At 37.8% G+C, this 14,062-nt stretch overlaps 1 protein-coding gene across 1 annotated transcript; it reads left to right on the top strand.

Annotated features, from left to right (window-relative positions):
• Positions 1-6,933: 6,933 nt before the first annotated feature.
• Positions 6,934-13,113, top strand: LOC127790301 (ABC transporter B family member 1-like). The gene is made up of 10 exons (XM_052319743.1): positions 6,934-7,632; positions 7,727-7,781; positions 7,865-8,040; positions 8,136-8,336; positions 8,434-8,693; positions 8,817-9,133; positions 9,286-9,509; positions 10,235-10,608; positions 10,676-11,390; positions 11,600-13,113. The coding sequence occupies exons 1-10, from the start codon at positions 7,195-7,197 to the stop codon at positions 12,884-12,886; spliced, it is 4,047 nt and encodes a 1,348-aa protein (XP_052175703.1). The 5' UTR covers positions 6,934-7,194; the 3' UTR covers positions 12,887-13,113.
• Positions 13,114-14,062: the final 949 nt, after the last annotated feature.

The raw sequence follows: 14,062 nt of genomic DNA, 5'->3' as shown, positions 1-14,062 counted from the left end.
AGTCAATGAAGTAAGATGTGGAAGTCACTATCTTCAGTAGACAAAGACAAGTCCTCTCTAACAATCTCTGCCTCCTTTGCCGTCACTTCTCCATCATTGTATCATTTGAACACTACTTCTCCCCCACCATTTATATATATTTTTCAAAATATTATTTATATTTTTTATACAACACATAATATAAAATATTAATAAAAATGTCAAACTAGAAACTTATTAATCTACTTTGCCCCATAGAATTATTGATGAACTTAATCAAAGGGTGTCAAAAAGACCACAATATTATTACTCAAATTACAAATTTATAAAATATGTCATTGTCTTGTCCATTGTTCTCTTCACTCTCCATGGTTACCGACCATCATTAAAGTGATATAATGATAAGGCGATGGCAACAATGCGAAAAACAGCGGTGATCAATGATTGCATCAGCTACCATGAAAAAAAAAAGAGCAACGGATAAAATAGTGACAAATTTTAAAAAATTATAATTTAAACGAGAGTATTTTAATTTTTTTAATATTCTTTAATAAGTCTCTCGATTAAACTGTCAACCAAAGTGGCATTGCTAGGGTACAAATAACATTTCCATTATATTTTCCAATCACTAGCACTAACCCTACTTTTTCAGCTGACTTTCAGGCTACCAGTCTGGCCTCTTTCTGGAAAATTTTCTAGGAAAAAGGAACACCTTTTTCTTCCCATTATTTTATGGATACTGGCTCTCTCTTTACCAGTACAATGCCCAGTACTTGCTTGGCCCGAATGAACATGCACTTGCCTCTTACTTCGATCAATCCAATACTAAGACTACCCCCCATTTGTTGCTATCAAGCACATTTTCGTGGACCAGACTGGTTGTGGTTATATAACAAAAAAATTATTTAGGTTAAATGTTTTGTACGAAAATTATGGGTAGAAATTATATATAAAGGTTTGAACCTTTTTCATGTGAATAATATGGTACTGTATGAGAGAACATGTCTGGCACATGCCAAGGGCCAGCTCTTGTTCTCCAATGGCATTTTTGAATCAGAATGATGTGACGATCATAGGGTTAGTCACATTGAAAAAAAAAAAAATTAGTTGTGGGCCGTTAAAGTGAAGTATATTAATATTCCAAAATTTCATTACTGTTATCATTGTTAATTAGTGATGATTTTTGGTTAAATTTTGTGGCTGAAATAGCTAGGCACTGGGTTAAGGAAAATAAGGGAAGAGGGGGCTGAAAGTGACAAAAGAAAAGGGATGGGCCAAAGGCAAGGAGGAAGGTGCAGAAGTGGTCATAAACCAACAACACATGCATATGCATATGATCACAAACCCACTCCCACCCCCAAGATAATATGTTTCTCATTAGTCATTCAAGCCTCTCTTTCTCTCTCATTGACATTTGCCACTAAAGTCAACTTTAATCGATTCTTTTTTGATCCATTCACACCTCCACTACTAAATTTCTCCGACATATCATAAATATATATCTAACACTTCTCATTTTCTTATCTTGAGTTTGTCTTGACTCTAATAATTTTTAATAAAATTTATAATAATAAAAAGAAATAAAAATGAAGCACTTAAGCGGTGTCTTGTATTACTTCAGCAACAAGAGATATATGTGAGATGATGTGTTATTTCAATGCTCCTTTCTTTCTTTCTTTCTTTCTTTCTTTCTTTCTTTTTTGCATTACAAATGGTATATGCTTCCTCAACAAAATAATGGACTAACAATTAGAATAGCATCAATGCGCATTCATTAAACTAAGACTAGAAAAGCTTGTGAGGAAGATGCCTAAAGCATGCATTTATGGTATGGCTTCAAATAAATAGTTAATAATGGTTATTATTAACTCTCCCACCTAGAAAAGCAAAAGGCAAGATACTGCTGAACCCACCTAAGCAAAGTACATACAAAACCTACTTAATAATAATAATAAGTGATGTGATTCATTTAGTGCAGGGCAGCAAATGTATATGTTTAAAGAATGGTTTGCTTTCCAACCGAACCACCCCAATTTGAAGGAAGTGACAGTTTCGATTACAGATTAATTAGTTGAGTTTTATGGATAATATATAAATATATGAGTGCTTTGAACCATAAATTAAATATTTAATAATTAAGTAGTTGCTCTGAAAGCCCAGCTGAGAGTGGGATCAAATGATTTAATTTTGATGAGAGATGAATCAATTTTTCAAATCTTGACAAACTGCTGCTTGAACAGAGTTGGTAATGATGATCATATGATTGCTCCCTTTGGCCACTATTTTTAATGTTATTGAATTAATATTGTGGGGTTTGAGCTTAGTTCAAGTTAACAGTATATATGTTGGATTTATATATAATATCCATTGTTTAGGTTAGAGCTGGTAGGGATTTGGAAACATATGCTGGCTGGCTGGCTACTATATATATATGGAAGACTATATATTCATAACTTACCCATAATCTAAGAGTTCTGCATTCTTCTTTTGTTTTGCATTAATTTGAAGGCAAAGAACATCATGGTGCCACTGTTATCTAAAATATAAACCCTAAATGCAAATTGAGATGGCCATGTCATGGAGAAACATGCTTTGTTGCCCCCAAAAGCTACCTAGAAAAAGCTGCTTTTAGATCAACCATCAATTCAGAACTGTTCCCAAGCAGGACCTTATGCACCCAATTGCTTTGTCAATTGTCACTCTCCTTAATTAGATTCAATTGAGGCTTAGCCTTTCTCACTGTTGTGATTGTGAACATATTATACCTTAGTTTGAAAGATTTTCGAATTTATTTCTTCTTAAGATTAATTAATTCACTCATTAAAAACTAAAGGGTTTCCAGTGAATAAAACGGTTGATTAAAGTAACAATCTAGCAGTTTGTAGGCATTTAATTAACATCATGCAATGCATGGAAGCGAGGACCATGTATTAATGAATACTCAATATGCATTAGGGACATTACCCTCTTTGATTTGCTCAAAGTTTAATTGGATTTGTGGTAACTGGCAGACAAAGAAATAGACAGAAAAGAAGTGATTATCACGATGATTAAACATAATCAACACAAACCACAAGGGTTTGTAGCCAATACACCCAACAATTAACTTCATTTGCATGAAAACCATATACTTATTGCAAATCATAACGAATGAGTACCCCTATTGATAAAAAGTATATATGGGTAAATTAATTTGACAAGGTGGGTAAAAAAAATTTTAAAAATGATGAAGATCTCATTTTTTTTAAATAAAAAGATTAAATAAGTATCAAAATTTATTAATTTTACTAGGAACTACGACTCAAAATATTAAATGTTAAGACTCTTGTAAGAGTGGAGTTTATATTCTTTATGATAGACTCTAACAATCAAGTTAGTGATTGATATTTGTACATCAAAAAGCAAACAACAAAACAGTAAATATGTTTTCATAATATATTCGTGTCTATCTTCTAAAAATCATACTATTTATATAATTCAACTTATAACGAACGAGAGAGATTCTCGATAAGATTTATCTCTTCAATTGTTGAGACATGATTCTTGACTATGATCGATTTGTAAATCTCGAATCGAGTAAAAGGATTTTCAAAATATTTGTACAGATTCTCTAATCAAATTAAAAAAGTGTGACATATGACATTTTTATTGTAATCTTATAAAAAATATATTTTTTTATATATAAGATAATCTCATTAACTTTTTTATCATAAAATCTCGGTGTGATCTCTTAATAATTGCCAATCATACAAAATATGACCGAAAGATAAACATCTTTTTGATCTAATTTTCCTCCTCAATGTCATGTCTTTCATTGTTTTGAATTTGTATAAATCCCCTTTTGTTAGGCTGTCTTATCGTAGCTTTACCAATAAAGTTAGCAATTATTTTCCTGATATAACACATAACAAAGTCATCTAAATTGGGAGTGATGTAAGCCATTCCTTTATTATCACTATGGCCCATTAAAGATATGTTTAAAGTTGAGATAAAATTTGAGTTCATGTAGAAGAGTGTTATTAGGTTAAAATTAATTTTTTTAATAGAATCGATTAATCTTAGTTAATTCAGTTTAATTTTGTACTAAATTCTCATTGGGTATACAAAAAAGAAAAATCAGTTTTTGCTTTGATTTAACACTATAGTACATATTTTGGTTTTTAATTGAATTAAATGAAATATATTATTTAAAAAATACCATTGATTTTTAACTTATTTATCCAAATACTGCTAATGTAAACTAAAGACCAAAAAAGTATAAAAGACCAAAATAACTTTTGGGGATAAAAAGATGTAATTTTTTCCTAATCGAAAGTTATGCACAACGCATAAATTAGATAACTTAGACATCTAAAAATCATTTCAAGAGTCATAAGAAAATGATAGATATTATTTATAAAGAATTTTAATTTTAATAAGGTCTCAAAATATTAAAATAAATATTATGTATAAAAATCTTAATCTCAATAAATTTTTTAAAAAACATATTATTCATAAGAATCATGATTTTAGGGAACTTAAGAACAAATTCTATACTCCTCTATAAATAAACATGCACTTGTTTTAAAAAATGTACATATCTAATACTGAGCTTCATACAAGTCTTTAATACCTAATTTAAGTATTAAAATATTTATACGAGAACTTTTTACTGTACTCTCTGATTATTCTCTTTCTTATAGAGTTTAAGTAGTTTGACAATAACTTTTTCTATCAATAAATTTATTATTATGTTTAAACAACAATACTAACAATACTTATTAAATAACTTAAATTCTTATTAATTTTTTTTAAAACAAATTCCTATTAAATGTAATATAGGTATTTGGACTTTAGCTCAATTAATTTAAAAAAAAAAAAAAAAAGCTTCAAGAGATTCCCATGCATGCATTTATATGTTTTTGTTAGGTTAGATTAGGTGTGAAAGGATAGATATATGTTTATATATATGGGTATTTAAACTTTAGCTCAACTAATTTTTGTTAAGGAACATAATTTTGTAAGTGGCACGAAAAACATGCATTATTTCATACACAAACTCTATTATATAATTACATGATGAATAAAATATTGTATCAATCACACACGACGTGTAATTTCACACAAACTTTACCATGCATATATTATGGCGTGGGTGACCCTCTAAAAATTCAATTAGAGAAATACTCAGACGACTCAACAAATCTAGGGACAGGAATGTAAGTTGGAACAGTGTCAAAGGATTCATGCATGTAGTGCATCAAGAGAAGGGGGGGAATCTGGGAATTGCAGTTCAAGATGGATGGATTGTCAAAGTGGTGGATGGATGCTGGAGGGTACATGACACATGAGAGACTGCGTGATGGTCCACCATTTGACAATGAATAGATTACATGAGAAGAGATCCATAGCCATTGGCCAATTCAATCAACTGAAAAGACCAAGAGAGAGAGAGAGAGAGAGAGAGAGAGAGAGAGAGAGAGAGAGAGAGAGAGAGAGTCTTGGTGTCAAATGTGAAACTCAGTTCTCATCAAAGCCTATAATAATGGTCTTCAGTATCCAGTGCTAATTAGGAAGAGCTGAGAGTGGTTGTGCATCAATCTCTCTCTCTCTCTCTCTCTCTCTCTCTCTCTTGTGTAACGTCAAACTAGCAGGTAGAAGGGTCAGGGTCCTTCCCACCCCACTGCCCCCATGACAAGCTACATCACCTAAACAATAAATCCAAAATAATGTGGCATTACTTGTTAAATATGCATTATAGAAACTGATCAAAAACCGAGGCTTATTGAGAATAACTTTTAAGGCTTCTTTATGATCTGTTGTGGGTAATTAAGTACTGGTTTTGGGCATAAACTCTGTGAAAGCCTGATTAAAGTAAAGCCGATGGGGTCTGCCTCAAACACCTCAGATCTCTCCAAAGATAAGCAACCCCCCCCCCCCCCCCCCCCCCCCAATTAATATGGACTTAATTCAGTGATCCAAGTGACGGCCTCTAAGCAAAGTACTCTTTAAATGAAAACAGCTAGGTTTACAGAACAATATTAATTGGTTGGTTAGTGTAATCTGTGAGTTGGCTGTCAGGGTTCTAGAAAAGAGAAAAACAAAAACTAAGGGGGAGAATTAAAGAAATAAAAATAAAAACTAAAAAGACCACATTTGGAGGGAGGGAGGAATCAACAGATTTGGCTGCAGATTTTCTGACAAATTAGCAGAGGGTTTAGAGGTTTTCATAAACTTAAAAAGTAATTAAAATTTTGTCTGAGTTTGCAAATTGAAAAATTATATTGTTGGGGGGGGGGTGAAAGTGTGAAAGAGAAAAGAAAAGGGGGGCTGTGAGTGAAAATAGAAAAAGGAAGGGGGCTTGTCATTGAACATTCAAAGTTGAAGGTAGGAAATATCCTCCCAGATTAAGAGGAGACAGACCATCCATCCAGTATGGTTGGTTTGAATTTTTCTAAACTTTGAAAACACTCTTTCTTTCTTTTGGATAGATTTTATCTGTATATTATATCAATTTAAAAATATTCTATTACTGTTTATTAAAAATTTATATAACCTAATTTGTAGTCCATTCTTTTAATAAATTACATCGAAATTCCATAATTTGAGTCGTTTTCATATAAATTTTATATAATTTATTTCTTCATTTTTTTTTTCTAAAATCTCATCTTAAATTTGGGCCAAATTTATTAGTTGAGTGTAAAAAAATGTCTAAAATATAAGCACAAATACTTAGTGAAGCTCACGAATATAAATTATTATTCATTTTAAATAGAATTATTATAAATTTTATCAATTTATAATATTTATTCGTGGTATGGAATTTCTAAACAAAATATATCGACCTTAAAATGTAATAATAAGCGGAAGCTAATGGGGTTTTGATTACGCAAGAAGAACCGCTAGTTAAAGCAGCGGTTTGGTGGCGTAGAAAATATTTTCTTTTATTTATGGTCCAGACACTCTAACGATGACTTAACGTGGAGTCTCTCTCTCTCTCTCTCTCTCTCACTCGAGGCCGCGGCGTCATCGTCTCATCATCTTCATCCGTCGTATTCGGTGTTCCAAGGGAGAGTTTTTTACAGAAGAAGCAACTGAAAGAAACCACCCGAACTGTAAAACAAGCAAAAACGAGTCCACAGTCGAAAAGCAAATGACTGTAAAAGCATCCAAAAGTTGCAAAGATAGAAAGAAGGCGGAGGAGGAGGGGTGGGTCTGTTTGTAAGTTGCAAAGCAATGTCACCAATGCAACAAGAAGACTCCGAGGAGATGAAGACGACGACTGAGCAGTGGAGATGGTCCGAAATGCAAGGACTGGAGCTCGTTTCAGAGGCCCCCTTTAAAGCCACCTCTACTCAGCCAAGAACCCCATTCCAAGAGAAGGAGAAGGAGAAGGAATTGGCTGGAGAGAGAAAAATGGAGGCGGCGAAGAGAGGTGGCTCCGGCAGTGGTGGTGAGGTGGAGAAGCCTGGCGCGGCTCCGCCGTCATCTGGGTGTGGCGAGCTTTTCCGATTTGCAGATGGGTTGGACTGTGTTTTAATGGCGGTTGGAACGGTTGGCGCCATTGTTCACGGCTCTTCACTGCCCTTGTTCCTTAGGTTCTTCGCCGATCTTGTCAATTCCTTCGGGTCTAATGCCAACGACGTTGAGAAGATGACCCAAGAAGTCGTCAAGGTACGAAGTCGTGAGCGTAGACATTGAGACCGAACCACGTTTTCTCTTCGTATCGAAACCAGTTGAATGAATACTAATCTTTGTGAATTTGCAGTATGCCCTGTACTTCCTCGTAGTTGGAGCAGCCATATGGGCATCTTCATGGGCAGGTGAGTTGAAACTCTCTGTGCTTTCCATTTAGGTGTTTCAGTTATGGTTTTGTTTGCCAATTAGGACTAAGAATTGGTTGCAGAGATATCGTGCTGGATGTGGACCGGAGAGAGGCAGTCAGCAAAGATGAGGGTCAAGTTCTTGGAAGCAGCTTTGAACCAAGATATTCCCTACTTCGACACAGAAGTCAGAACCTCGGATGTTATTTTCGCCATCAACACAGATGCAGTGATGGTCCAAGACGCCATTAGTGAGAAGGTGAAGGCTAAAAACCCTATTTGATAGAACGTTTTCTGGCTGATTAGGGCTATGAATTGAGCTGTTTTTGTGAGTTCTTTTTTTTTTTCTTGCAGTTGGGTAATTTCATACACTATATGGCAACATTCGTGTCTGGATTTGCGGTGGGTTTCACTGCCGTTTGGCAATTGGCTCTGGTCACACTGGCTGTTGTGCCCCTAATTGCTGTAATTGGAGCCATCCACACCACGACATTGGCCAAGCTCTCTTCCAAGAGTCAGGAAGCACTTTCCCAGGCAGGAAACATTGCAGAACAAGTGAGAAATTTTGGAAACTTCTGATGATTGTGCATTTCGTTAGCAAGTTTTGTCCCTTTTTCCATCTGGGTATGGCTGATTGAAGCCAAATTTGCAGACAATAGCCCAAATCCGGACGGTTTTGGCATTTGTCGGCGAATCCAGAGCCCTGCAGACTTACTCCTCGGCCTTGAAGGTCGCGCAGAAGATCGGCTACAAGATTGGCCTGGCCAAAGGAATGGGATTGGGAGCAACCTACTTCACAGTCTTCTGCTGTTATGCCCTTCTACTCTGGTATGGTGGCTACCTGGTTAGGCACCACTATACTAATGGAGGCCTTGCCATAGCCACAATGTTCGCAGTCATGCTAGGTGGCCTGTAAGAACTATGCTAACAAATTCTTTTATCTGGAGCTGTATAGTGAGATAAAAACTTGATATGTTGTGTTGTTTTATCTTGAGCCAAACTCTTGTTGGCTAAATGGTAACTTTTCTTTGGCAGAGCTTTGGGGCAGTCGGCGCCGAGCATGGCAGCATTTGCCAAGGCCAGAGTTGCAGCTGCAAGAATATTTCGCATAATTGATCACAAACCAAGTGTTGAGAGAAATGGAGAGTCGGGTTTGGAATTAGACTCTGTTACAGGGCAGGTGGAGCTGAAAAATGTCGATTTCTCCTATCCATCAAGGCCAGACGTTCCGATTCTTAGCAACTTCTCCCTTAGTGTTCCTGCTGGGAAAACCATAGCTTTGGTTGGAAGCAGTGGCTCTGGCAAAAGCACAGTCGTCTCCCTCATTGAGAGATTCTATGATCCGACCTCAGGTAAATACCCCCCTACACGGTAATGTACGTTTCGATATGATATGAATTATAAGCGCCTTATAAAAGATTAAGCCATAGATAAAAATGACTGACTGGCAAATGAGAATTAAGAGAATGAAAATCTCCCATAATAAATTGAAGGAGGTGTGCAGGACAAATTGTGTTGGATGGACATGACATCAAGACATTAAAGCTAAGATGGTTGAGGCAGCAAATCGGCCTGGTGAGCCAAGAGCCTGCCCTCTTTGCTACCACCATCAAAGACAACATACTTCTGGGAAGGCCCGACGCGTCGCTAGATGAGGTCGAGGAAGCTGCCAGAGTCGCCAACGCTCATTCGTTCATCGCGAAGCTCTCTGATGGCTTTGACACACAGGTCAGCCGGCTATACTCTTTAACGACCTACAGCTTGTTCGTACCCAATTCTTATAGAATCGAAATTCTAATTCCATGGTTTTAGTGATTCCAAATTAGAATTGAATTGGGTTGTATCTATCTACGTATAGCACAAAGTTCCATTAGTGTTGGAGAAGATCTTACGAGGGGATGAGATGATTAAGATACCTAAATTTCTCTGTGCTGCTATGTAATAGAAGGGTGACTTCACTCTTTTAGGCAGTTGGAGTTATAAAGTCAGTCCCTGTCTGGAAGGCGAAAGTTAATGGCTTTTAATTAATTGATGGTTGCATTATGGCAGAAGGCTGAATGTTTTCAACAAACAAATTTCATATGAATTAAAGACATGTCAGCTAAAGGAGGTGTTTAGCCATTCATTTATAGGAGTTAATTCGACATGCTTTTTGTCAACAATGCATGTGCAGAAATGTATTTATGTGGACGACCATTGAACCAAGACCTCAAAACTTAAAGGGATGGATGGAAGAAGACACCAAAGTCTACATTAATGACATGAAGAAAAAATAAAATAGGGGGATAAATAACTATTTGAGATCTCGAGAGACCAAGTACAAATGACACGAGGATGTATGAAACAAATACCATAAGAACAGATAAGTAGGTTAGATTGTTTGGTTTCTGCAACAATTATAGAGAAAGAGAGGAGAAAGAATCATTTAACAATCAAACACTGGATATTGGCAGGTAGGGGAGAGAGGGCTTCAACTCTCAGGTGGACAGAAGCAGAGAATAGCCATAGCAAGGGCAATGCTAAAAAACCCAGCAATCTTGCTGTTAGACGAGGCGACTAGTGCATTGGACTCCGAGTCTGAGAAGCTAGTGCAAGAGGCTCTAGATCGGTTCATGATTGGGAGAACGACTCTTGTCATAGCACATCGCCTCTCTACGATCAGGAAGGCCGACCTGGTGGCTGTACTGCAGCAGGGTAGCGTCTCAGAAATCGGGACTCATGATGAGCTCATGGCCAAAGGCGAAAATGGTGTCTATGCAAAGCTCATCCGAATGCAGGAAGCAGCTCATGAAACAGCTCTCAATAATGCTAGAAAGAGCAGTGCCAGGTAGTTCTACTGAACTTACATTTTCTTTCTTGGCGGTTCTGTTTCTGAAAATGGGGTTCCTTTGCAGGCCTTCCAGTGCCCGTAACTCGGTGAGCTCACCAATAATTGCGCGTAACTCCTCTTATGGTCGATCACCCTACTCACGCCGGCTTTCTGACTTCTCAACTTCCGACTTTAGCCTCTCCCTGGATGCCTCATATCCCAATTATCGGCACGAAAAGCTTGCATTCAAGGACCAAGCTAGTTCCTTCTGGCGCCTGGCAAAAATGAACTCTCCTGAATGGGCTTATGCTCTGGTTGCTTCTATAGGCTCTGTTGTTTGCGGCTCCCTCAGTGCCTTCTTCGCGTATGTTCTAAGCGCTGTTCTAAGCGTTTACTACAACCCTAGCCATGCTTACATGATCAGAGAAATTGGCAAGTACTGCTACCTTCTAATCGGGGTCTCATCAGCTGCGCTAATCTTCAATACGCTGCAGCATTTCTTTTGGGATACCGTAGGAGAAAACCTTACCAAAAGGGTGAGGGAAAAAATGTTCGCAGCAGTTCTGAGAAATGAAATTGCATGGTTTGACCAGGAGGAAAACGAGAGCTCCAGAATTGCAGCAAGGCTGGCTCTTGATGCCAACAATGTTAGATCAGCTATTGGCGACCGCATTTCAGTGATCATGCAGAATTCGGCACTGATGCTTGTCGCCTGCACTGCAGGGTTCGTTTTGCAGTGGCGCCTTGCCCTTGTCCTCATAGCCGTCTTCCCTCTTGTTGTTGCAGCCACTGTCCTGCAGGTCTGTTCTCAACTCCGTAGTAGATTTCATGATCATCTGAATGCTGGTGGCAAATCTATGTTTGGCAAAAAGAGAAATTTGGAAAGTTAGATGATGAACAGTATATAACTAGAATTTCAATGAGCATATATATTATATATATATGTATATAGATTGCTAGAAGTTCAAATAGTCCAGTTATATATGGTTTTCTATTGTATTTTCTACAGAAAATGTTCATGCAAGGTTTCTCGGGAGACCTAGAAGCTGCACATTCCAAAGCCACACAACTAGCAGCCGAGGCCGTGGCCAATGTAAGAACTGTTGCCGCCTTCAACTCAGAGTCGAAAATCATCAGTCTGTTCGACAGCAACCTCCAAACTCCACTCAGGCGCTGCTTCTGGAAGGGACAGATTGCTGGTAGTGGGTACGGAATAGCCCAATTTGCACTCTATGGTTCCTATGCCCTTGGCCTTTGGTATGCCTCCTGGCTGGTAAAGCATGGGATATCCGATTTTTCAAAGACAATTCGAGTTTTCATGGTTCTCATGGTCTCCGCCAACGGTGCTGCAGAAACATTGACCCTGGCCCCCGACTTCATCAAGGGTGGCCGAGCAATGCGGTCAGTGTTCGACCTCCTTGACCGCAAGTCTGAAATTGATCCGGATGGCAGAGATACAGTTCCAGTTCCCGATCACTTTCGCGGGGAATTGGAACTCAAGCATGTAGACTTTTCTTACCCGACCCGCCCTGACATGCCGGTCTTCCGAGACCTCAACCTTCGTGCACGGGCTGGAAAGACTCTTGCTCTTGTAGGACCTAGTGGTTGTGGTAAGAGTTCAGTGATTGCACTTATAGAGCGGTTTTATGAACCATCCTATGGACGGGTCATGATTGATGGGAAAGACATCCGAAAATACAATCTGAAGTCATTGAGACAACACATTGCTGTGGTGCCACAGGAGCCATGCCTCTTTGCCACAACTATCTACGAAAACATTGCTTATGGGCACGAGTCAGCCACTGAAGCAGAGATAATTGAGGCAGCAACTCTTGCAAATGCCAACAAGTTCATATCATCACTACCAGATGGTTACAAAACATTTGTTGGAGAAAGGGGAGTTCAATTGTCTGGGGGACAAAAGCAAAGAATAGCGATTGCCCGGGCATTCTTGAGGAAAGCAGAGATAATGCTACTGGATGAAGCCACAAGCGCGCTTGATGCAGAATCAGAAAGGTGCATACAAGAGGGCCTGGAACGTGCTTGCTCAGGAAAGACCACCATTGTGGTTGCTCACCGATTATCAACAATAAGAAATGCCCATGTCATCGCTGTGATAGACGATGGGAAAGTGGCCGAGCAAGGTTCACACTCGCACCTGTTGAAGAATCACCCAGATGGAATTTACGCTCGGATGATACAGTTACAAAGATTCACACACGGACAGGTTGTGAACATGGTATCAGGTTCAAGTTCTTCGGCTCGTCCAAGAGAAGAGGAAGAAAAAGAAGGCTAGTCAAGCAAGGAAGATTATATTATAGTATATAAGGAGCATATCTCTTATACCCCCCCCCCCACCCTTTGGTGATTTTTTTGTGTCATGTTGTCGTCTTGCTTTCGTATAGCAAAGTATGTGTGATCATCAAATCTAGGACGCAATAATATATATGCATTTTGCTGAAAATGATTTGCAGTGTTGTAATTTGGGTAAAATGGTGATGAAACATGTCCAAGGTTCCACCACTTTCTCACTGATTACAAGTGAAGTTAACAGTTGCAATCAATGTTGTGTTGTACTCAGGAACAGATATGGTGGGATCTAGAAAAGATTATACACAGTAACCAACACAAGATTCATATTAGCCCGACATCTTTGAAACAATATGATCTTGCTCATGTCTGGGTATCTTTCAAATTTAAAGATGTTGATTGTGTTAGATGCAGAAGAGAAGAGGATGGGGGGGGGACCATTGTTAACTTAAAAGGGACAGGGACCAAGAAGAGGAAAGACCCCGTGAAGAAGCAGGAAAAGGAGAAAGAGAGATCTGGAAGGAAAAAGGAGATGGAATTGGAAAGAGACCTTGAAAGATATTGAGTAGGCTGTAGGCCCTCTGGGTAATCTCTTTGTTCCTGGAAAATGACAAGGATTTGAGTGGCTGCAAACGGATTGGTTTGTCTAAGCGAGTGTTTTGTTGTTTTCTTTTATATTGCCGTGTGGTTGAGTTTGTAACACCCCTACCAGCACCGGTCCACCCACAATCTTTCCCTGATTCAACATAAGTGTGTAAATCACCAAAGAAACGACAGACACAGTGCAGATAAATCAGTGCTTTTCGGAATCATATACCCAAATATATAAATTAAATTATTAAAAAACATAAAGTGGACAATATTTGACAAACAAACAATATTCATCGTTTTAACAGCAAGGGAATTTTCCCTTTTTTTATGACTTTCCATTTGCAGTGATCTCGTTTGAACTATTTAGGTACCCAAGTTTCTTAGTGAAGCTTTATTGATTTCCAGTTATATTCAAACCCTTCCATTTTTTAATTTTCTTACCTTTGTTTTGACAAAACCTTATCTTGTAGATCTATATAAAACATGCAATTCCTGTACTTGATGGTAAATATTAATAATATTTTTAAATTTCATTAAACTTTGTGCCCTGCTCATGTAAATTTTTCTTGTT

Source organism: Diospyros lotus, chromosome 14, assembly GCF_014633365.1.
Source record: "Diospyros lotus cultivar Yz01 chromosome 14, ASM1463336v1, whole genome shotgun sequence".
Taxonomy (NCBI): domain Eukaryota; kingdom Viridiplantae; phylum Streptophyta; class Magnoliopsida; order Ericales; family Ebenaceae; genus Diospyros; species Diospyros lotus.
This window is presented reverse-complemented; position numbering and strand designations above follow the sequence as displayed.